Source organism: Monodelphis domestica, chromosome 6 (assembly GCF_027887165.1).
Source record: "Monodelphis domestica isolate mMonDom1 chromosome 6, mMonDom1.pri, whole genome shotgun sequence".
NCBI lineage: Eukaryota > Metazoa > Chordata > Mammalia > Didelphimorphia > Didelphidae > Monodelphis > Monodelphis domestica.
The window spans coordinates 40,768,771-40,793,027 of record NC_077232.1 but is presented as its reverse complement, the minus strand read 5'-3'; the positions used below and the strand labels follow the sequence as shown (position 1 = coordinate 40,793,027).

General features: G+C 39.9%; 1 protein-coding gene across 4 annotated transcripts in view; it reads right to left on the bottom strand.

The window, feature by feature from the left end:
- SLC1A2 (solute carrier family 1 member 2) overlaps nt 1–24,257 on the bottom strand; it is a 179,632-nt gene that overhangs the window by 106,172 nt on the left and 49,203 nt on the right. Inside the window, exon 1 of one of the 4 annotated variants that reach the window (XM_007497322.3) lies at nt 3,674–4,210. The exons of the other annotated variants lie outside the window; for them this stretch is intronic. Coding sequence (XP_007497384.1) covers nt 3,674–3,696 — 23 coding nt within the window. The 5' untranslated portion in view covers nt 3,697–4,210. Of the gene's footprint in view, nt 1–3,673; nt 4,211–24,257 lie in introns of those variants that run through there. 4 annotated transcript variants of the gene reach the window in all.

Below are 24,257 nucleotides of genomic sequence, written 5' to 3'. Positions count from 1 at the left end.
AGCCAGGAATGTCAAGAAGGAGGAAGTGAGGAAAGAGGGAATTCTCAGAATGAATGGCACCAAAATGCAGAGGGGCCTTTGAATGCCAGGCAAAGAGTTCAGACTTTTTTGTTGTTGTGTTGTTTTCAGCCATGTCCATCTCTTCATGACCCTATTTGGATTTTTCTTGGCAGAGGTACTGGAGTGGTTTGCCATTTCCTTCTCCAGTTCATTTTACAAATGAGGAAACTGAGGCAAGCAGGGTAAAGTGATTGGCCCAGGGTCACACAGCTGGTTTGCCATTTCCTTCTCCAGCTCATTTTACAGATGAGGAAACTGAGGCAAAGCAGAGTTAAGTGATTTTCACAAGGTCACACAGCTAAGCAAATCCAACCCTCCCTCTCCTATGCCCACTTATTTTGTTTGGCTCCACAAGCAAATTCAGGGAATTCGTAGAAGTTAAAAGGAATCCAATTTGGTCTTGATGTCAAAGAAAAATACTTCTTAAAAAGTTAACAAATTTAATTTTAACTTAACAAGGTAAAACTTCCCCCAAGTGGAACTGGCTGTCTGGGAAGTAGGGGTCTCACTCTCTTTCCAGGTATTCAGAGAAAGACTGGAATGTCTCTTGTCAGGTATTTTGAAAGGGGGAGGACTCCCTGCATGCAAGTCAGCTTCATGGCTGCTGAGTTTCCTTTCAACCTGGAGATTTGGGAATTGGGTCACAATGGTGCATCCTCTCTGGACATTCCCATCACCAAGGAGACAGCATGTCTCACTCATTAAGAGCCCAGGATGCAGAGCACAAAACCTGGCTTTGAATTCTAAGACTCACCCTTCCTATCTGTGGGGTTTCTTTCTGCATCAGTTTCCTAATCTGTAAAATGAGTGTAATAAAAGCTATTGTGAGGAAAGCATCTCTTAAAATGTAAAGTGATGGGGAAAAAATTTGTTATGAGTTTTACCCAATTCATTTTATTTTTTTCCCAAAGACTCTACTTTCTTTTCTATTCTCTACTTTACATCCTTTTCCCACTCCCAACTACCTTGCCAAAAGCCTCTTTCTTTCCAGACTGGAATGTTCCCTGGAAATTATCATCCAGGATTGAAAATATTAAATTTACCCAGCACTAAAATCTCAGTTTCTCCAATCTCCAGCCTCATGTTGCTTTCATTTTTGCTTGTGGTTAGTCTGCCTTTCCCAAATGCTCCAAGAAAGTCTAGAGATATAAAATTTCCAGAGATTTTGGAGCCAGGAAAAAAGAAAGCAAGCCTATTTTATTGTGACTAATAATAGTATTTATACAGTCCTTTAAGATTTGAAAAATACTCACCTTCTTATTTCATTTAATCCTCACAACATTCCTGGGAGGAAGGTGCTATTATTATTTTCACTTGACAGATGAGGAAACTGAGGCAAATAGGTGAAGTGACTTCTCAGGGTCACACAGCAACTAAGTGTCTGAGGATTTTAATTTAGAACTTTGAGATTCTAAGTCTAGCACATGATCTACTGTGCCACCTGGCTGCTTTGGGAAAAGAAGGAGAAGATTTAATTATCTGTTTTGGGAAATAAGAAGGGTAAAATTTGATGAGAAAATTAAAATATATCCAATTTTTATTCATTTATTTACTCTTTTAAAGTTTATCAGAGTACTAACAGAGGAGGACAGAGGAGATATTTGGCTCAACCTCCTCATTTTGTGAATAAAAAGCCAGCCAGCCAGGCCCAAAGATCAGAGGTCCTGGGTTCAAATCAGATCTCAGATATTTCCTAGCTGTGTGACCCTGAGCAAGTCATTTAACCCCCATTACCTACTATTCTTCTGCCTTAGAACCAATACATAATATTGGTTATAAAACAGAAGTTAAGGTTTTAAAAAAATCTGCCAAAGAGAAGGAGCAAATTCCCTAGGATGCAAATGTCCAAGGTTTAGCACAATGCCAAGCACACATAGAAGGTGCTCTATAGTTATTATTATCATTGGGAAGCTAAGTAAAGCAGTGGATAAAGGGCAGGGTCTGGAGTCAGGAAGCCCTGAGTTCAAATTCTGCCTCATAAACGTGCTAGCTGTGTGATCTTGGACAAGTCATTTATCCTCTGTATGAGCAAGAGGCAGTTAGGTGGCTCAGTGGATAGGGTATTGGGCTTGGAATCAGGAAGACCTGAGTTAAAATTCAGCCTCAGACAATTGCTAGCTATGTTACTCTGGTCATTTACTACCTAAAGAATTCTCTTTACTTCTCTGGCCCCAAAGGAAATATTATTTTTTAAAATTTTAATTAAATTTTAATTTGATATTTTATTTTATTAGATTACCCAAGGTCTCTTCCAGCTGGAATTCAATGACAGGAGGAACTTGTCCTACACAGCATCATCTCCAAAAATGAGATTGCAGTGCCAGGAGAATAAGAAACTGCTAATGGTACGTGGCCCTTCTTTTTCCTAGGTTTACAGACTTTTGAAACTGAAGGTCTGGCGCCAGAGAGACGAGGCTAGACTGATCTCTCCATCTTGGACAAGTGGATGGAGAAAATGATCAGACACTTTGGAGGGCTCCCCATCCTGCTTATGGCAGGCCTAGACCCCAGCCCAGGACCAAACCTTTGAGGCTGCTGTGTCTGGCAGCACTCTCTGAGGGTCCCTTTTCGACCTCAAGCCCCCAGCAAGACATCTGCTTTGAAGTCCAGTTATCTGTTGACCTTCAGAGTCCCTCACCCTGACCCTGATCCCTCTGCCTTGAAATCCCCCATCTGACGGATTGGCGGCAAGATCATCAGACACCGTGGTTACTAAAGAGATGAGTTTTAGAGCCTTGAGGGAGTCTACAATTCTATCCAAGAGCCAGCTTCCTTCCTTCCTTCCTTCCTTCCTTCCTTCCTTCCTTCCTTCCTTCCTTCCTTCCTTCCTTCCTTCCTTCCTTCCTTCCTTTGTTTATCTCCTCTTTCTCTGTTTCTTTGCTTTTCTTTCTCTGTTTCATTCTTTCTTTCTTCATTTTTGATTTCTCTTTGTTTCTCTCTGTGTGTTTCTTTGTTTCTCTATTTGTTTCTCTCTGTTTTGTTCTTTCTTTGTTTTGGTTTCTCTTTATTTGTTTCTTTCTCTTTCTCTATTTCTTTGCTTTTCTATCTTTTTCCATTTTTCTTTCCGTTTCTTTGTTTCTCTGTTTCTATTTTTCTTGGTTTCTTTGTTTCTCTTTCTGTCTTTCTCTACTTCTTTATTTCTCTTTTTCTCTGTTTCTTTGTTTTTCTTTCTTTCCTTCCTTTTTTCCTTCCTTCTTCTTTCTTAAAATAGGTTCTAATTCAGAAGAGTGGTAAGGACTAGGCAATGGAGATTAAATAAGTTGACCGGGGTCACACAACTAGGAACTGTATGAGGCTACATTTGAATCCAGGACCTCTTGACTCCAGGCTTGGTGCTCTCTCCACTGTGCTATTTAGATGCCCTACTCTTTTCTTTTCTAAGCAAAATTCATTTCATCGGACCTTGACTACTTGGCCAAAGAAATCCCAAGATATTTTTCTGCCCTTTGACAAGACCTATCTATCAAGATAGCCTTAATCATCTGCCTTTCTGCTTCTGTTGCTCCTCAAGCTCTGAAAATAGAAGTTCCATGAGATTTCAAAGTGATTCCCACTCCAGCCCCACTAATGCCTGATAGTTAAAACAATACACACAATCCCAAAGAACGCTGACCTGATTTCTTTTCCGGATCCCATGAATACGACTGGTTCTATGATCCTATGCTTCTATGGAACTGGAGAAAGCTCTTGTCTCCCAATAATGATCTCTTTTACTATAGAGGAGACTTTAAAGTAACCTCTTGCCAGGACTGTGTAGTTTATTTATCAGTGTTTGATCTCAACAAAATGACAAACTGTCCTATTGATTGATCTCTCCTAACTCCAGAACTCAAGGTTGCTAAGTGTTTATTTGGATATTGGGCAATTCTGAGATCATTGGGAGAATCTTAGTCCTTTGATGTCCCCGCATCCCTGCCTAAGAACCAGTGTTTTTGTGGAATTTCATCCTGTTGGTACAGCCATTCACATGTGGGCACCTGAGCTGGCCATAGTTCATTGATGAACTTTCCCTGGCATTTACATCTAGTAATATTGTTCTTTCATATTCTTCAAGTGATTTCTCCTTTCAAGTTTAATACTTCTGTTAGTTGATATTTAACTTCTTTATGTCTGACATTAATTATTAGGGTATTTTTCTATGGAAACCAGGAACTCCACCCTATCTGATTCTGGATAAGTCCTCATGATCCTCTGGAGCCCAAAGTCTTCTCTTCATTATTAAAAAAATCTTTCAAATATACCTTAACTCAGATTTTGCTAATAGATTTTTATTTGTTTTAATAGATCTAAATATTGGGTGAGGGGAAGGCAGGCTACAATTATTGGTTATTGACCAACATAAGCAGTCATATGCCTTAATACCTCAAGTGACCCATCTTTTCTTCAGTCTGTATATTCTTCCCATTGCAGTAGATTGTGACTTCTCTATCCTGTCTATGATTTTCTAAGGATCCTTCCTCAAGTCTTCTCATCCTTCTCCATAATTTCCCCAAGAACCTTCAAAGATGCTTTACATAAAAACCTGAAAGTCTCCAACCAAGTCCTTTTTTACATTTTGTGGGTAAAGGTTGTCCATCTATCATGATTCATCATCTTTTCTCAAGCTACATTTCCTAGAATATCTCTCATCAACCCAGAATAATGGATGGAGAGCTAAGCTTAGAATCAGAGAGGCATGGGTTCAGATTGTGTTTATGACTCTTCTAGGTTCTGTGACTCTGGAAAATCCTTTAACCTCTATTTCTCTCAGGCAACATCTAGGATTTATCCACTATTGTCTAAGAGGTTTTGTATTAATAAAATCTGTATCAATGCTAAAGAAGTCAAAGATTCTTCATAGTATAATACTTCTTACACACAGAACCTCAATAGAAATATGGATTCACACCAGTTCTGTCACATATCATTTTAGTAATTTTTCATCCATTTGGTTTTCCCTTATAGATTGTTAGTCCTATATATTTTTTTAATACTCAATGGTCTTTGAGAAGGTCCTGTAAGGTTCAGGAACTTAATCCTTTCTGCACAGTATCAGACAGAAGCAGTAGCATTCGGAGGACCTCATCATCTAAAACAGGGTATCCTACCTCTTTTTGCATCATGGTCCCCTTTGACAAGATGGTGACACCTGCAGTTTTGTTCTTATAATAGTGTTTTTTTAAATAAAGTGCTAATTTCAGTTAAAAGTTCCATGTTTATAGACCTCCTGAAATCTGTCAGTGGATAAGAACCCAAGAAAAGAACCCCTTATTTTGGAGGCAGCTAGTTGGCTCAGTGCATTAAGAGCTAAGCCTAGAAACTGGATGTCCTAGTTTCAAAGTTGGGCTCAGACACTTCCTAGCTGTGTGATCCTGGGCAAGTCACTTGACCTCTGTTGCTTAGCCCTTACCACTCTTCTGCCTTGGAACCAATACACAGTATTGGTAAGAGTTTAAAAAAAAAAGGAAGTTCTTTTTCATTTGGAGTCTACCCAAGATATTCTCTATGAATAGTGTCAAACACATGAATAATTATACGGTTGTTAACAAATTTTCAATCACTGTGTTTATCATATGAGCTTAACATCATATGAGAGATTTCTTGTTGAAGGAGACCCTTTAGGGTGGAATTTTGGCCAACTAAATCAAATAGTTTTTTAAAAAGACAATAAACAGAGGTAGCTAGGTAGCACAGTGGATAGAGCAACAGGCTTGGAATCAGGGGTACCTGGGTTCAAATCTGAACTCAGACACTTCCCAGCTATGTGATACTGGGCAAGTCACTTAACCCTTTCCTCATCCAAATGAGCTGGAGAAGGAAGTGACAAACCACTCCGTTATCTGTGCTAAGATTCCCAATCAGGTCATGAAGAGTCAGATAAGCTGAAACAGCTAAAGAACAACCAGTCTTAATAATAATTAACACATATAAAACTTTAAGGGTCACAAAGCACTGTCTTTACAAAATCTCTGCCCTGCATGTTGGACAATTAATATTACTCTTATTTTACTGAAAAGGAAACTGAGACCCAAAGGTTAAGTGTTCTACTCAGATTGAACAGACGAGATTCAAACAAGCCTTTGGACTCCAAATCCAGTTAGTTCGCTTTTCATTCTTGGTCACTGAATGTCTTTTCTTTCTTTCTTTCTTTCTTTCTTTCTTTCTTTCTTTCTTTCTTTCTTTCTTTCTTTCTTTCTTTCTTTCTTTCTTTCTTTCTTTCTTTCTTTCTTTCTTTCTTTCTTTCTTTCTCTCTCTCTCTCTCTCTCTTTCTTTCTTTCTTTCTTTCTTTCTTTCTTTCTCTCTTTCTCTCTTTCTCTCTCTTTCTCTCTTTCTCTCTTTCTCTCTCTCTCTTTCTCTCTTTCTCTCTTTCTTTCTCTCTTTCTCTCTTTCTCTCTTTCTCTCTTTCTCTCTCTCTCTCTCTCTCTCTCTTTCTCTCTTTCTCTCTTTCTCTCTTTCTCTCTTTCTCTCTTTCTCTTTCTTTCTTTCTTTCTTTCTTTCTTTCTTTCTTTCTTTCTTTCTTTCTTTCTTTCTTTCTTTCTTTCTTTCTTTCTTTCTTTCTTTCTTTCTTTCTTTCTTTCTTTCTTTCTTTCTTTCTTTCTTTCTTTCTTTCTTTCTTTCTTTCTTCCTCCTGTTCTCTCTCAATCTCCCTGTCTCCATCTCTCTCTGTCTATATGAGTCTGTGTCTGTCTGTCTGTCTGTCTGTCTGTCTCTTTTCCTCTCTTCCATGCCAATATCAAAATATCTCTACTTCCACAGTGTCTTTTTCACTTAGAATGAGGCTCTTTCCATAGAATCACCAGAGCTAAGAGACATCCAGAATTCTGACTACAGGATGCTTATCAAGTTCCTCCTCATTGAGGAGGGCAAGAAGTCCCACAACCAGCTAATTGCCATTGTGGATAGGTTGTAAGACTTGGAGCCAGAAAGACTGGACTTCCAAACCTGCCCCTTATTAGCTCTGTGAGCCTCAGAGCTCTCTGGGCCCCAGGTGATAGATAATAGCTCCCTCCTTATAGGGTTGATGTGAAAAACAAAAGAAATAATAAACCTCCAGGGCTTTGTAAAGCTCCACGTGTCCTATAGAAATTCCTTGTGGAGGAAGTCCATTCCATTTCTGCATAACTCTAAAAACATGCCAGTCTTCAACATCTCCCCATTACTTTATGGCCAAGCAGAAGAAGTTCCATTTGTCTTCCACATGAGGTCTTCAAAGGTGTCTTTTGCTGATCTTTTACAACTTTAATTTTAAAAAATCACATATACAACATCAGAAGTGGGATTTGAACCCAAGACCTTTGACCCTGGCTCTCACTCTTGGCAAGGGCTGGAGACTGGCCAAGCAAAGCAAAACAATAACATTCAGAGGAAACTACCCAGGGCACATGGGCCTTGGGTTATTTTTATAGCTGCAGGGAGAAAGAAGAGGTACATGAACTGTTTCTTTAAAAGAAAGTCTTGGAACTGAGCGCAGGCCATACATCAGCCCCACCACCCCTGGGAACACCATATGTGGACCCATTAAAAAGGGAAACAAGACAAGTCCCTGCTGTTCAGAAGTGACTGTCCAGGGGGCTGGGAAACTACTCAGCATTTTCTTTCAATAGCCTGGGGGTGGGTTGGGGTGAAGGAGAGGGAAAGGCGGAAGCAAAGTCATTGAAGGTCTTCCTTTGTGCCCTGTTCTTGTGGCCATTTCTTGGAACCTTTGAGAGTGCTGGATGACGTTTCATTTGCTCCAACAGACTCACACTGTGAGAGAGCAAAGCTGGGAGCGCCTTCAAAATATAACGGCTCCCCCCCCCCCCTTTCCTGCCTCTGAGACCATTTTAGGAAGAAAACCCAAGGCTAAGGCTTCCAATTTACAGCCCCTTAGTAGGGAGAAAGGCAGAGGCAAAGGGTACAGTGAGAGCAGGAGAAAACCTGGAACTGTAAATACTTTTAGAGGGATTGTCATTTTCTAAAGGGCTTAGCAAATCTTAAAGCAAATAAATAAATAAATACAGTTATCCTTATCGTTATTATTAATTTTTAGTTCTATACCACCTTAGATGTCATGACAGAACTTCCTCAAAACAGTTCTGTGAGGGGTTTTTGTTGTTGTTCAATCATTTCAGGCACATCTGACTCTTTGGGACCCCATTTGGGATTTCCTTGGCAGAGATCCTGGAGTGGCTTGCCATTTCCTTCTCCAGCTCATTTTACAGGTGAGGAAACTGAGTCAAACAGAGTCAAGTGACCTATCTTCTCAGAGAGTTTGCCATTTCCTTTTCTGGATCATTTTACAGTTGAGTCAAACAGAGTTAAGTGACCTATCTGTTCAGAGAGTTTGCCATTTCCTTCTCCATCTCATTTTACAGGTGAGGAAACTGAGTCAAACAGAGTTAAGTGACCTATCTGTTCAGAGAGTTTGCCATTTCCTTCTCCATCTCATTTTACAGGTGAGGAAACTGAGTCAAACAGAGTTAAGTAACCTATCTGCTCAGAGAGTTTGCCATTTCCTTCTCCATCTCATTTTACAGGTGAGGAAACTGAGTCAAACAGAGTTAAGTGACCTATCTGTTCAGAGAGTTTGCCATTTCCTTCTCCATCTCATTTTACAGGTGAGAAAACTGAGTCAAACAGAGTTAAGTGACCTATCTGTTCAGAGAGTTTGCCATTTCCTTCTCCATCTCATTTTACAGGTGAGGAAACTGAGTCAAACAGAGTTAAGTGACCTATCTGTTCAGAGAGTTTGCCATTTCCTTCTCCATCTCATTTTACAGGTGAGAAAACTGAGTCAAACAGAGTTAAGTGACCTATCTGTTCAGAGAGTTTGCCATTTCCTTCTCCAGCTCATTTTACAGGTGAGGAAACTGAGTCAAACAGAGTTAAGTAACCTATCTGCTCAGAGAGTTTGCCATTTCCTTCTCCATCTCATTTTACAGGTGAGAAAACTGAGTCAAACAGAGTTAAGTGACCTATCTGCTCAGAGAGTTTGCCATTTCCTTCTCCAGCTCATTTTACAGGTGAGCAAACTGAGTCAAACAGAGTTAAGTGACCTATCTGCTCAGAGAGTTTGCCATTTCCTTCTCCAGCTCATTTTACAGGTGAGGAAACTGAGTCAAACAGAGTTAAGTGACCTATCTGCTCAGAGAGTTTGCCATTTCCTTCTCCAGCTCATTTTACAGGTGAGCAAACAGAGTTAAGTAACCTATCTGCTCAGAGAGTTTGCCATTTCCTTCTCCATCTCATTTTACAGGTGAGGAAACTGAGTCAAACAGAGTTAAGTGACCTATCTGCTCAGAGAGTTTGCCATTTCCTTCTCCAGCTCATTTTACAGGTGAGGAAACAGAGTTAAGTAACCTATCTGCTCAGAGAGTTTGCCATTTCCTTCTCCATCTCATTTTACAGGTGAGGAAACTGAGTCAAACAGAGTTAAGTGACCTATCTGCTCAGAGAGTTTGCCATTTCCTTCTCCAGCTCATTTTACAGGTGAGGAAACTGAGTCAAACAGAGTTAAGTGACCTATCTGTTCAGAGAGTTTGCCATTTCCTTCTCCAGCTCATTTTACAGGTGAGCAAACAGAGTTAAGTAACCTATCTGCTCAGAGAGTTTGCCATTTCCTTCTCCATCTCATTTTACAGGTGAGGAAACTGAGTCAAACAGAGTTAAGTGACCTATCTGCTCAGAGAGTTTGCCATTTCCTTCTCTGGCTCATTTTACAGAAGAGGAAACTGAGTCAAACAGAGTTAAGTGACGACCTATATGCTCAGAGAATTTGCCATTTCCTTCTCTGGCTCATTTTACAGAAGAGGAAACTGAGGCAGATGACTGGGTGACCTGCCCAGGGTCATATAGATAGGAAATGTCAAAGCACAGACTTGAACTCACAAAGGTATTCCTGCCAAATATTATTGACTTCTCTGGAACACAATCTTCTCTTCTGCAAAATGTGGATAAATGATTTATAATCATACAGCTAATAAATCAGATCAGAACATTTGAAGAAAAGTACGAACTGGATCTGTGATTTCATTGATGGAGGGATGTCTCGGGGGAGGAAATCCCTCTACCAATACAGGTTACCACCTTCTCTTCAACATAGAGCTTTAAGGCTACCAAGGGCACTCACAGATGAGGAAACCATTCAAGATTTTGTAAATGATATGTGTCAGAAATGAGACTTGAATTCAGATCTTCCTGGCTCTCTAGTCACTACTCCTGGCCATTTCTCTTAGGAAAGGGGGTGGAGTAGGGTTGGAAGGTCTATCTAACCTTTTCATTGTATAGATGAGGAAACAGAGACTTAAGGAGATCAGTGACCATCCTAACAAAATATACTTAGCAAAGCTAGTTACTTTCATTCTAAAGCCACCCCTCTTTCTGTTTTCCATAAATAAGAATGTTTCTACTAATTTTTAATATTCTTTCTTATTTGATCCTCAGGGTAACCCAATAAAATCAGGAGGTTGGGTCCAATTTCAGCCCTGACATTTGAGAGTTTGCATGACACTGAGCAAAATCCGGAAGCCCTCCAAGGTGTCATCTTCTCAGCTATCAAACCAGAGTTGAATTAAATTATTTCTAGGTCAGTACAGACCATAAACTTGCCAGGGCTGGTCATCTCATCCCCATTTGAGAAATGAAGAAACTGAGTCACTGGGGTGCTATTACTGTTCATTTTATTTTAAAAAAAGTGTTTGTAGGGAATGATTTGATGGGACATGATTTGCTAGTGGCTATTCAATTTAGAAATGATACCTACATGGGACAAAAGGGGAAAGGCAGTTCAAGGCCACTTAAGCTTTTTTACAACAACCTGGATGGGATCATATCAAGTTCTATCATCCACTCTGCCCCCTGTTGATGGAGGAAGAAATCAGGAAGACCTCTGGGAGTCACTTGTAAGATCCAATTATATGAAAAGAGAGATAGCCTGATGTGGTAAGTAGTGAGTTGTCCTGGTGGCCAAGAAGACCTGCATTCATGTCCAATCTCACACGTTCCAGCTGTGTGATGTTGGGCTAGTCTCCTAATCTCTCTGGGCCTCAGTTTCTTCATTTGTAAAATGAGGAATTTGGCCCCAATGACCTCCAAGTTCATTTTCCACTGTATATCTTATGATCTTTTAAGCCTCAGTTTTCCCATCTGTAAAATGCAGATTTGGGGCTAGAAAATAATTAAAATCCCTTACTATACATCAAAGGCAAGACTTGAACCCAGATCTTGGTGACTGAAGTCAGTTTTCTCTTCCCTTCTGCCATGATTACCTCCTGTGCTCAAATATCCCTTAATTCCCCAGCTTTCTTGTCCCTCCCTTAGGGAGAGAGCTTACCTAATGGATGCCTTGATGATGAGATAATAGCAGGGAAGGGAACTGACTAATGGAATGCTAGTAAACATGGAGAACCATATGAGCAAGACAGTAGGACTATCAAGGTCAACATCTATATTTCCTACAACCTTTGAATCCAATTTGTCCATAGAAACAGAGGAGGGGAACCGAGGCAATGCAACATGTAACTTCTGTTTTTATTCCTATTCTGTTTTTTTTTTTAACATTTCTCTGTAGGTGGCAATCTGAGGAAGAGTTTAATTAAAAAATCAGGTGAGACGAACATAAAAGGAGCATTAGAAATAAAATAAAAATCATAAGACTAATTTAGTCCAGATGGTGCTCACTTTATTTTCCCATGTTCCCTTTGTCACGCAGAGACTTCCGCCCATTTCTGATACACAACATGACAGTTGTCTCAATGGTGTTGGTTTTTGAGGAAATTGTGGGAGAACTAATTAGTGGAAAAACAGAAAGCAACAGAGAAAATCTACTCATGGTATCTTTTTTTAAATTATCTAATTAGTTGCTCCCTTCAAACATAGAGCTGATACCTTCACTTATTATCAAATCGTTATCTATTTTTATATGTGTGTGTGTGTGTGTGTATTAAGGATATCTTCAGGTTTCTCAAAGGGTTGTCAAACTGATGGTATTTCTACTGAAAGGAAAATGATTTTCTGGTAGATGAGAGCTCATGAAGGATAGAGGAAAAGAAAACTGAACTCAGAGTCATAAGATCTGGGTTCAGGTTATACCTTAGCTATTAATTTGTTGTATGAAAATTCCTTGCTCATCATCTATTTCTTTTCTCTATAAAATGAGGGGGAGGGTAGAAAGAAGTTAAAGGGAAAAATCATATATTCCAAGATATCCTCTGCAGTCATTTCTGTAGTCATAAAAAGCTGGAAACCAAAATGGTGGCAAAGGATGCTGATTACCAACACACAGTCTGGTAATGTGACCATAATCCAACTCTGGTGCATCCTATGAAAACAATGCAGAAACTTTAGAGGAATATGGGAAGACTTGGATGGAATAGGGCAGAGCAAAGTAAATAGAGGCAAAGGAGAAGATATGATAATAATAATAACTTATATTGTACCTATCATGTGCCAGACACTATGTTATGTGCTTTACAATTATTATCTCACTGGATCTTCACAACAACCCTAGGAGGCTACCATCATTTCCATTTTACAGATGAAGAAATCCAGGCTCACAGCCTTTAAGTAATAATAACCAATATTTATATAGCACCTACTATGTGCCAAGTCCTGTACTATTCATTTTTAACAAGTATTAGCTCATTTACTCCTTACAACAACCCTGCAATGATAGATGCTATCATTACTCCCTATTTTACAGATCAGGAAATAGAGCCAGACAAGATTAAAATTAATTGCCCAGAGTCCTATAGCTAAGAAATATCTGAAATCTTCCTGATTCCATGCCTGGTGCTCTATCTACTATGCCACCTAAATGCCCCCCGATACAACAGAAAGAACAGTGGGACTGGGTTCAGAGAATCTGAATTCAAATCCTGCCTCTGTTATATATTATTTACATCGTCTTGGACAAGTCAACCTCTTTGCATCTGTTTCCCCATCTATAAAAAGGAAGACCTTGGACCACAGTGTCTTTCTTCTTGATTTACTAATATACATCACTTTACAATAATGTCAACAAAACAACAGTACAAGGAAATCGAACTCTGAATAATTTTTAATGGTCAACTTTGGTCCTAGAGAGCAGATAATGAAACATGTTCTCCTCCTCTTGGTAGACAAGTGATAGCCTTTAGAAGAATGCTGTATTCTTGGTTGGACATGGTTGTTTGGTTAATTTTTTCTTTCTTTTAAGATTGGGTTTAAGATGGGGCAGGATTTAGTTGGGACATCATTGCAATATATATACACATACATATATATTAAACTCTTATTGTCTGTTTTAGAATTAATATTAAGTATTGGTTCTAAGGCAGAAGAGTGGTAAGGGCTAGGCAATGGGGGTCAAGATCATATAACTAGGAAGTGTTATCTGAGGCTAGATTTGAACCCAGGACTTCCCATTTCTAAGCCTGATTTTTAATCCACTAAGCCATTTAGTGCCCTCCCATCATGATATTTTTCAAAAGGCATTAATAGCCTTTAAAACAGAATGACAAAAAAAAAACAATGGCAATGGGCTAGATCATCACTAAGATGCTATATAGCTCAAACTGCAGTTATCTTTTCTCTCAGGCCCTCTCTAGCTCTAAAATCTATTGATTATGATGGCCATTTCCATTTCCATTCTCACCACCATGTCCTCAGTTTATCAAGAACCACAAGAATGGCGCGTTCCATTATCCTAGAGGAATGGTGGAAGGAGAAATATAGACCCTCGTATTTTTTCCCATCAGATCTCCTAAGCCGCGCTCTGAAATCCTACTGTGAGAAGCCCCAGCATACCCAGGGTTACTCATCTATTTTCTATACGAGGAAGTTATGTGGCCTTTTTCAAAAAGGGAGAATATGTGTTCAAAATTTAAAAAAAAATCACAGCTTTAATGAAAGAAAACGGGATCTTGGGAAATTGTCCCCAGCAGGCTGAGAGAGAGGCAAATTGGAGCCTTGGCAAAAATACAGCAACTGACAAGGGATATTTATGGGTTAGAAGAGAAATTGGAGAAAGAGATGAGAGCGAGAAGGCATTCCTGGGGCTTAATGGAGGGTGGGGTGGACGGTAGGGGTGGTGGAATCTGTATCACATAGGCAGGAGTGAGGCCAATACTCAACAGGGGAAAAGACAGGTTATGAGACTCCAGGGTACAGGGGGTGTGGAAGCTTTATATCTGCAGAAATGGCTGTTTGACTAATGGAATGCTAGTAAGCATAGAGAACCATCTGAACAAGACAGCAAGAGCCTGGAGCCCTGAGCTCAGTTCCCTTCCCTGCTATTATCTCATCATCAAGGCATCAATTAGGCAAGCCTTCTCCCTAAGGGTGGGACAAGAAGGCTGGGGAATTAAGGGGCATTTTGGCACAGGAGGTAATCATGGCAGAAGGAGATAGTAAACTGACTTCAGAGTCACCAAGACCTGTGTTCAAGTCTTGTCTTTAATATATAGTATCTAAATTACCATAGCCAAGGTTTAAATATTAATTAAATACATTTTAATATATTCAAATATATAATATATAAATATAAAATATATTTAAAATATAAAATATAATTAAATACCAATTACCATTATCCTTATTCCCCAAGATGAAAATTAGCATCTGAAAGATTCTAATTAAATCATAGATCTGGAGGAAAAGGAGTAGATAACCATGAAACTCATCTTGTTTTACTTCTGTCTTAGGCTTTCTGTGTGACCTTGGGCAAGTCCCTTAAATCTGCCTCAGTTTCCTCATCTATAAAATGAAGATAATAATAGAACCTTATTCTCCTCCCCCAGAGTTGTTTTGAGGATCAAACAAGATGGCGGATGTAAAGCAAATGTTGTCTAAAAAGATCATGGGCCATCGTTCATGTATGAAGATACTGGATTTCCCATCACTAGGATAAGTTTGGGGTTGTTTTAATCTTTGCTTTCTCAGTAGTAATGGATTGGGTCTTTCTCAGTCACACTCTCTTAGGCAGTTATGCAATGGGGCCATCTTTTATGGCTACAGAATGCTTGGAAGCAGACTGGATCAAATGGAGGTTGGAAATATGTTCTCTTTACCACCATCTTCTAAGACATCAGAGATGTCAAACTCATTTCCCCTAAAGTGGACTCCCAGTACAGGGGAAATAAGTTCAAAAAATAGTTGGGAAATACTAAACAAAGGAAATAAAAATATCATAAAACTTCGATAATGTTCATGTGGGCTTTTCTAAGTCAATATGTGACTGGCAGAGATCTTCATGCTTGGTTTAGTGGCCCCCATTTTCATTTGAATTTGGCCACTGCTTTGCACTATTGTGAAACACTGTCTATATATGTGTAGCCCATATAAAATTGTACTGATGAATAGAATTTAATAATAAGATGGAGAATAAATCCTGACCAATCCCCAATATAACATTTCATGCACTCTTATTCTAATGTCCTCCAACCAATCAGCCATTTGTTGCATTGTTATTTGAGATCCCTGATCACACAGTACATGCTTAATAAAAGCTTCTTCCTCGGTCGATTGATAAGAAAATAATTGCCCTCATAATATAGTTTCACCTGATGTTATGTTTGAACATGTTGACTATGCCTCGAATTTGTAGGATCTTTGATCAGAAGGAGTGGGAGTGAATCTTCAATAATGATTTCAGTTTGTTTGTATTCACAGAACTCTTTGCAATTAATAAATGACTTATAACAAATTAGGTCTGTTTTAAACACGAGGAAACAAGATCAGAGAAATAAAGAGATTTGTCCAAAGTTACACAGTCAATAAATTTCAGAGCAGCTTTTTGAACAAGTCCAAGGTTGTTGCCATCAAACTGGGAAAGGGAAACATTAGAATTTCCCAAAAGAAGCAGCTATGTGGCACAGTGGATAGAATGCTTGGCTTGAAGTCAAGAAGATCTGAGTTCAAATCCAGTCTCATATATTTACTGCATGACCTTGGGCAAGTCACTTAACACTGTTTGCCTCAGTTTCCTCATCTATAAAATAAGCTGGAGAAGGAAATGGCAAACCACTCCAGGGGGCCAAGAAAGCCCCAAATGGCACAGTGTTGGATACATTTGAAACAACTGAATAAGAATATCCCAAAGGGAAGAGTTTTCATTCTTTTTAAAATAAAAATAAAAATACTTTTTAAAGACCTTTTACTATTATAGCTAAGTGGAGATGTGCATAGAAGCTGGATATGGAGTCAGGAAGACTTGAGTTAAAATCCTGTGATTATCTGGTGACAGTAGGCAACTCCCTTAACTCTGCCTCAGTTTCCCCATCTGTAAAATGAAGATAATAATAGGGCACACCCAGGTTGTTGTGAGGATCAAACAAGATAGCATATATAAAGCATTTAGAAAAAAGTTAAAAGCCATGGACACAGGATCTGCTATCTGTTATTATTACATCACAGTAATTTCATTGGGATGGCCTCTTGCAAACTGCTCCTCCTACAATGTCCATTTGTCCCGGCAACCTCTTTGATGGTGATCCCAGAGACCAACGGTCACAGGATTCCAAGAAACTGGGAGTTGGATTCAAGGCTGCTGGCCAAGTGGTTTTTGTGGTAGTGATGTTTGTTTGTTTCCAGGATGGGGACCCATCTGAAATCCCAGGGCTGTTTGCTGCTTAGTATTCCCTATAAACTGCAAAGTAAGATGTGTAGATTCCTAGCCTGATGTATGGGAAGCAAAAGACCTGGCTCCATGTCCCAGATCTGATGGTGATGAGCTGTGTGTCACAAGGCAATTAAGTTCCCCTTTTTGAGACTCAGTTTCCTCAGGAATCAATCAAATAAGATTATTTGCTAGACACTGAGCCAAATGCTAAAGATAGAAGGGAAAACCAGTCCCTGTCCTCACAGGGCTTCCATTCTAAAGAGGGAAACAATATATATATATTATATATAATTTATAATGTCCCTATGAGATACAGGCAGCTGAGTTGGAAAGTCATTCTTGAGAAAGTTTCTCTGGCAAAGGGAAGAATTTGAACTAATTCTTTTTTTTTTTTAATTTTTAAACCCTTACCTTCTGTCTTGGAGTCAATACTGTGTATTGGTTCCATGGCAGAAGAGCAGTAAGGGCTAGGCAATGGGGGTCAAGTGACTTGCCCAGGGTCACACAGCTGGGAAGTGTCTGAGGTCAGATTTGAACCTAGGACCTCCTGCCTCTAGGACTGGCTCTCAATCCACTGAGCTACCCAGCTGCCCCCTGAACTAATTCTTAAAAGAAGCCAGGGATTTAAAAATAGATACCCAGCATCATAGATTTTAGAACTGGATGGGATCTTAAAGGCCACTGAATCTCCGAATCACAGAATTTGAGAGTTGAAAAGTATCTCAGAAGCCAATGGGTCTGAGCCACACAGGAACCAACCCTCTAAGTGGTGGTCCAGTCACTGCTTGAAGACCTCCAAGAAGGAGAAAGGAACCCATCACCTCCTAAGATGGCTCATTCCATTTTTCGACTGTTCTAATGATTTGGAATCCCCACCCATCCACAAGCTGGTCTCAGTGGGCAGCTAGGTGGCACAGTGGGTAGAATGCCAGATGTGGAGTCAGGAAAATGAGTGTTCCTGAGTTCAATCTGGATTTGCCTCAGTTTCCTCATCTGTCAGATGAGCTGGAGAAGGAAATGGAAAACCATTCTAGTATCTTTGCCAAGAAAACCCCAAATGGCGTCACAAAGAGTCAGACACAACTGAAAACTCAACAAGTGATTAGAAATCCCCTGCCCTATCCCCACCAATTTGGCATCTTTTCAGTGTCCACCCACTGCTCCTGGTTTTGTTCTCTGAAATCAAACAGAACAATTCTAACCCTACGCCACACTGTCCGCATGAAAGCCCTCCAAATTCAGGGACAGAACGAGCTACCGTGTCTCTCCTGAATCCTTACTCTTCGTAACCAATTACGTCCTACAGAGAGTGCCAAAAGCAGGATTTGAACTCAAGTTTTCTTTAAATGCCTGGCATTCTTTTCAGTGTGCTACATGAACTGTTTAGGCATAAGAATTGCAGTTGGAAAAATGGAGACCTTAAAAGATGGGGACCAACTCTGGGCTTGGAAACTCCTGCAGAATTTTGTGCTAGAAGAAGCATATAGCATTGAGTTAAGAAAATTCCTATAAATCCAAACACATTATGGAGAGTTCTACATTTGGAAAAGCAATCATGAGGCTCGAGGCATTCTATCCCAGAAGTCTTTTCACTTTCCATGCCCAAGCTTATGAATGGAAATACACACACACACACACACACACACACACACACACACACACACACACACACACACACACACCAGGTGATTTCAGAAAAGGACGAGACCAAAGAACCAAAACTTTAGGGACTTAGCCAAGGAAACTGGTTTCTTCAGCAAGAGTTCATCTCCACCAGCCTGTCTTATAAAATGTTGTTTGAAGAATGTGAATAATGAGAGCACCCCAGGGACTAGCCTCTTGGGAGGAATGGTGATACTGGAGCATTTACAAGGAGACAGCATGCAGGACTATTCATTTATAATTGAAGCTAAGGAGGCAGTAAGGTGGCTCAGTGGATTGAGAGCCAGGCTGAGAGATAGGAGGTCCTGGGTTCAAATTTGATATCAGATACTTCCTAGCTGAGTGACCCTGGGCAAGTCACTTGACCCCCTTTGCCCAGCCCTTACTACTCTTCTGCCTTGGAACAAATACACAGTATTGATTCTAAAACAGAAGGTAAAAACTTTAAAAATAATAACTGAAGGCAAGAAATAAATGGATACAAGCTTCAGAGTAAAAAATCCCCTCCCATTACCTCCCAGGGTTGATTTATTAAAATCCTTATTTTCAAGGGGCCAGGCCCTTCCCACTCCCTTGGAGGATTTATGCTTTCTTGTTTGTCCTGAACATTAACAACCAACTGCCTTTGTTTTCCATGAACTTGAAGTAGGCAACATAATATAAAGAGTCTTTTCAATTTCTTAGAAAGACTGGGGGCAATCCCCTCCCCGCCAAGGAGACCACACAGGTCTTACCCTCAACCAAAGTTCTGGACTTAATTTACACTCTGGACCCATTTGCTCATACAGTAAACTTAATGTGGGCATTAAAGTGAATTCCACCATAAACTAGGCAAATTAAAGCTCTTCTTGAGAGCTGTATCTGTGCTGAGATAAAAGAGTAATTGTATTCCCATTTTCCAAAAAAGATAAAAAAAAAAGATGGTAGTGATGATGAAAAAGAAACAGAAATTGACTGGAGAGAGGGCTGGCTTTGGACTCAGCTAGAGCTGAGTTCAAGTCCTGTTTCTGGTTCCTACTGGCTACAGGATCACAGGAGTTGAACTAGTATCCTTCCAGTCAATCAGGCTGATATCTTTGATGTCATCCTTGATCCCAAATTCACTCAACCCAACAACCAAATCTGTTCCAAGACTTGATATCTGCAACATTTCTCATATGTGTCCTATTCTCTCACCACTGTAGTAGCAAGACTGTCTTTTTGTTTGTATTTATATTCACAGGACTTAGCATGGTACCTGGCACATAATAAAGAATTCATTAATGATCTGTCTGTCTATCTATCTATCTATCTATCTATCTATCTATCTATCTATCTATCTATCTATCCATCCATCCATCAATCTATCTATCTGTCTATCCATCCATCTATCCATCCATCCATCTATCTATCTATCTATCTATCTATCTATCTATCTATCTATCTATCTATCTATCTATTTATCTATCTATCTATCTATCCATCCATCCATCTATCTATCTATCTATCTATCTATCTATCTGTCCATCTGTCTGTCCGTCCATCCATCCATCCATCTCTCTGTGTGCAAAGTCAGTTCAAACAAAACCTGATGGTTAAATCTTCAGGTGAGCATTTACATCTCTGAAATCAGCAAAGAGTCCAATCAAGTCATTATTTTCTTGATTGGCTAAACTTTAAAAAGTGATAGAAAAGTGTAAAAAATGAAAATTAAACTTCAAAGTATATCCTATATAAACTTTTCAAGAGCTGGATGTTAAACATTTATCAGTACATCTGTCTCTGCCTCTGTCTGTCTCTGTCTCTCTCTTTCTCCATCAGTCAGTTCTCTCTGCCTTTCTCTTTGTCTCCTTCATCTCTCTGTCTCTGTTTCTTTCTTTTTTTAAAAAAAATATTTGTTTTTAAAACCCTTACCTTCAGTCTTGGAGTCAATACTGTGGATTGGCTCCAAGGCAGAAGAGTGGTAAGGGCTAGGCAATGGGGGTCAAGTGACTTGCCCAGGGTCACACAGCTGGGAAGTGTCTGAGGCCAGATTTGAACCCAGGACCTCCCATCTCTAGGTCTGGCTCCCTATCCATTGAGCCACCCAGCTGCCCAGCTGCACCCCCTCTCTCTGTTTCTTGCTTTGTTTCTTTCTCTGTCTGTCTCTCTGTCTCTCTGTCTCTCTGACTCTCTGTCTCTCTGTTTCTCTCTCTGTCTCTCTCTGTCTCTGTCTCTGTCTCTGTCTCTGTCTCTGTCTCTGTCTCTCTCTCTCTCTGTCTCTCTCTCTCTCTCTCTCTCTTTCTCTCTCTGCCTTTCCATTTGTCTCCTGTCTCTGTCTGTCTCTCTCTGCCTTTCTCTTTGTCTCCCCTGCTGTCTCTCTATCTCTGTCTCCCTGCCTCTCTGTCTCTGTCCCTGTTTCTGTTTCTATCTCTGTCTCTCTCCCATCCATCCATTCATCCAACACAGACTTTCATCACCTCACATCTGGACCATTACAGCAGCTGGTGGGTGTCTCTGCCTCCAGGCCACCCTCCACTCAGCTATCAAACTGAGATTCCTAAAGCTTGGATTTGACCCGTCCGTCACCTCTCTACATCAGAGTCTGTAAGTGACTGCCAAATTCAGCCAAATCTGCTCTGCTGTCTGCTTTCGACTGCCCAGGAAGGGTTTTTACATTAGTAAATAAAGCTCTATCATATTTGAAAATATAAAAATCATGCTTAGCTTGCAGGCCATACAAAAACACATGGCAGGTCAACTGTAGTTTACCAACCTCTGACCCAATTAATAAACTCCATTTTCACCCCCAGGTTCAACTATGAAATCCTCTTCTTGACTTAAACAAACAAACAAACAAACAAACAACCTTACTTTCTGTCTTGGAATCAATGCTAAGTACTGTTCCATGGCAGAAGAGTGGTAAATGGTAGGCAGTTGGGGTTAAGTGACTGGCCCAGGGTCACACAGCTGGGAAGTGTCTGAGGCCAGATTCCACCCCATTTTCATAATAATAATAGTTCACATTTTTACCCTGTTTTAAAGTCAGTCTGCAAAGTACTTTATAAACATAATCTAATTTTTTTTCTCCCTATAGCTCTGTGAAGGGAATACCATTATTATCCCCATTTTACAGATGGGGAAATTGAGTCTTAGAGAATTTAAGTGACTTCCCAATGATCAGTTTGTGCTTGCTTATCTTGATCTCTAACTGCCCTTATTTACCATGAATTTGGTTTAGAATATTTTCAGTTTCTTGTACTTGGCATAGTGCCAGGCACATAGTAGGTGCTGAATAAATGTTTATTGACTGACCTGGATCTTTCATAGCTAATAATTGTCAGAGGCAGGATTCACACCCAGGTCTTCCTGATTCTGAGACTAGCACTCCATCTATTAGGCTATAAATATGTCCACAGAATTGCTGACCTAGCCCTTGATCCTCTTTATCTAAATTCCCCAAGCTCCCTCTATTGAACTGTCAATTTCTTATGCATCTGGACAGCGTAGACAGCCAACTGAAATGATTTCGGCCAATGAATAAGCAGGTAGTTAAGGCAGAGGGGACTACTCAATATTAGCATGTTCTTAGAGCTAGCCCTCCCTAGCAGTTTGGGAATACTGTGCTTGGGCTTGAGAAGAGGCCAAGGACTTTCCATGAAATCTAAGACGAGAAAGACATCTGATCACATGTTTCCAATGAAAAGCATATGTCCTGGGTACATTCCTTCTCTTGTCTCACATATGGAAATAGCAGTGAGTACATTCAGTCCAGAGGACTCACTCCTGCTTTATGAATAAAGTGAGCTTTGCAATAACAATCTCAGGCTCCTACCAGAAACTAGACAGTGGGCAGCTTCCTCCAAGAGCTGCCATCTGTAGATGGTAACCAGGCAGTCGAGCAATTATTGAATGTTGAGTTGGAAGGGGCTGCCTAGTCCACCTCATACAACATCTCCTCTACACCATGACTAACAAGGGACCATTTCACTTCTTCTTGGAGACCTCCAGTAAAGAGGAACTCATCACCTCCCAGGGCAGCCCATTCCACTTTGGAACCAAGCTAAGTAGGATGAATTGGTTCTTTCCATTAAATCGGAGCTTGCCTCTTTCCACAATCAATCCTGCACTTCTAACTCTTTCCTCTGGGGCTAGAGAAAACTCCACTACATCATAGCTCTGCAAATATTTCAGAACCAGCATCCTATCTATCTCCTTTATGTCTTCTCTTCCCCAGGTCCACTTCTTTCATGTGATCTTTATCAGACAGGTTCTTAAGACTCCTGACTAGCAACCCATCCATATTGAGTATTGAGTAGGTAGAGGACAAGATAGGGTGTCTAGAAGACCCGAGTTCAAATACTGCTTTAGATTCCTAGCTGTTTGACCTAGGACAAGTCACTTAATTTCAGGGACCTCAGTTCCCTCTTCTATAAAATGAGAGTATTGGATCAAGTGATCTTCAAAATCCATTTTAGTTCAAAATTGATAATCCCATTATGCTTCCTTGGGACTCTCTCCATTTTATCATTATCGTATGATAATTCCCAACAGGTAATAAATGCATTTAACCTATTAGAAAAATAGTCAGAACTAGCATTGTTGGCTTTCGTCCCTCTTTTTTATTCAGTAGCCAATAGCAAAAAGTGTTTTATTAAATACTTCTATTAAATCGAGTCAATTGCTATCTTGTTAAATATAAACCAGAATCTTCTCAGACAGTACTTGAAGGGTCTGAACATTTGCAACTTTCAAATCAAGTCAGTAAGGATTAATTAAGTGACTACTAGCTGTCAGGCATTGTGCTAAGTGCTAGGGATGCAAAGAAAGCAGGGAAAAAATTAAATCTCTTCTCTTGAGGAGCTCATAGCCTCCAGGTCTCCAATTGAATGGGTTGATCATTAAAATTCTACCCAGTTTTACAAATTCTCCCCAAAAAAACTCATCAGTTTCTTGCCCTCCTCCAACTTTAGATACAGGACAGAGCTGGGACATCACTGTTTTTATTTCTCAGTGAATCGTTGCACTGGTATAATCCCTTAAACCAAGAAAAAGTTGACCATCCATGGTTTTTGGCTGTAGCCTGGTGGGTATCCCCAAAATGATTGGGGAGGTGGGATGTCTATTTTTCCTTTTCCAAATAACTGGAAGTGACACTTGGTTATCTCTTAGGCACTAACCTCTGTCTGAAGTCCTTCTGCCTCTTCATGGACACCCCCAGGAGAGTTTATTCCTAGTGATATATATATATATTTTTTTTTTTGCCAGAGTTTTATTTTAAAACTCAGCTAACCTTTGCTGCTCCACGAACCATCCTGATCTCTTGATACATCTTAGTTCAGATTTGTGGCTAGCTGCAAGGAGCCACCAAGTGGGATTTCTCCCCTTCCCCCAGTTAATCGTCTTCCATTGTCCCTTTTCCTGTGTTGCCTGACAAGTGGCAGGCAGAAGCCAAGTAAAGGAGAGATGAAGGGAAAGGTCTGAGTTCTCCAAGCGACAATTCCTAAACCAGCCTTGAGAGCAGGGGTGTGTCGGTCTCTCATGTGTGTCTTACTGTTTCTCTGTTTTTTTCCCTTAGGAATTTTTAGAGTCTTCAGGGAGAAATGGAACTACATCACATTACTTGCTGCTTTGTCTATAATGATTCCCGGAGTTTAAAGAGGTAGGAGTCATAGCACTCAGATTCTCAAGCTGATAAGAGGTAGAATTGGACTTAAAATGACATCCCTGATCCCGCTACCCTCCCCAGAAACCTAAGCACAAATGAGATGAATAAAATTCTTAGTAACTCAAATTGAAATGGAAATTTTTGTAGAGTTCAGGTGGCAGTCACCCAATAACTCAAGAACTATCATAATTTCTCAATTTTTAATAATTCTTACTATTCAACAGTAAAGGATCATTAATTTGGTCATATTAATGGCAGAAAGCATGTTTGTTTTGAAGTCTGAGGATCTAGGTTCAAATCTCTGCTCTGGTGACCTGCATGATTTTGGACAAGTCCCTTAACCTCTCAAGACTT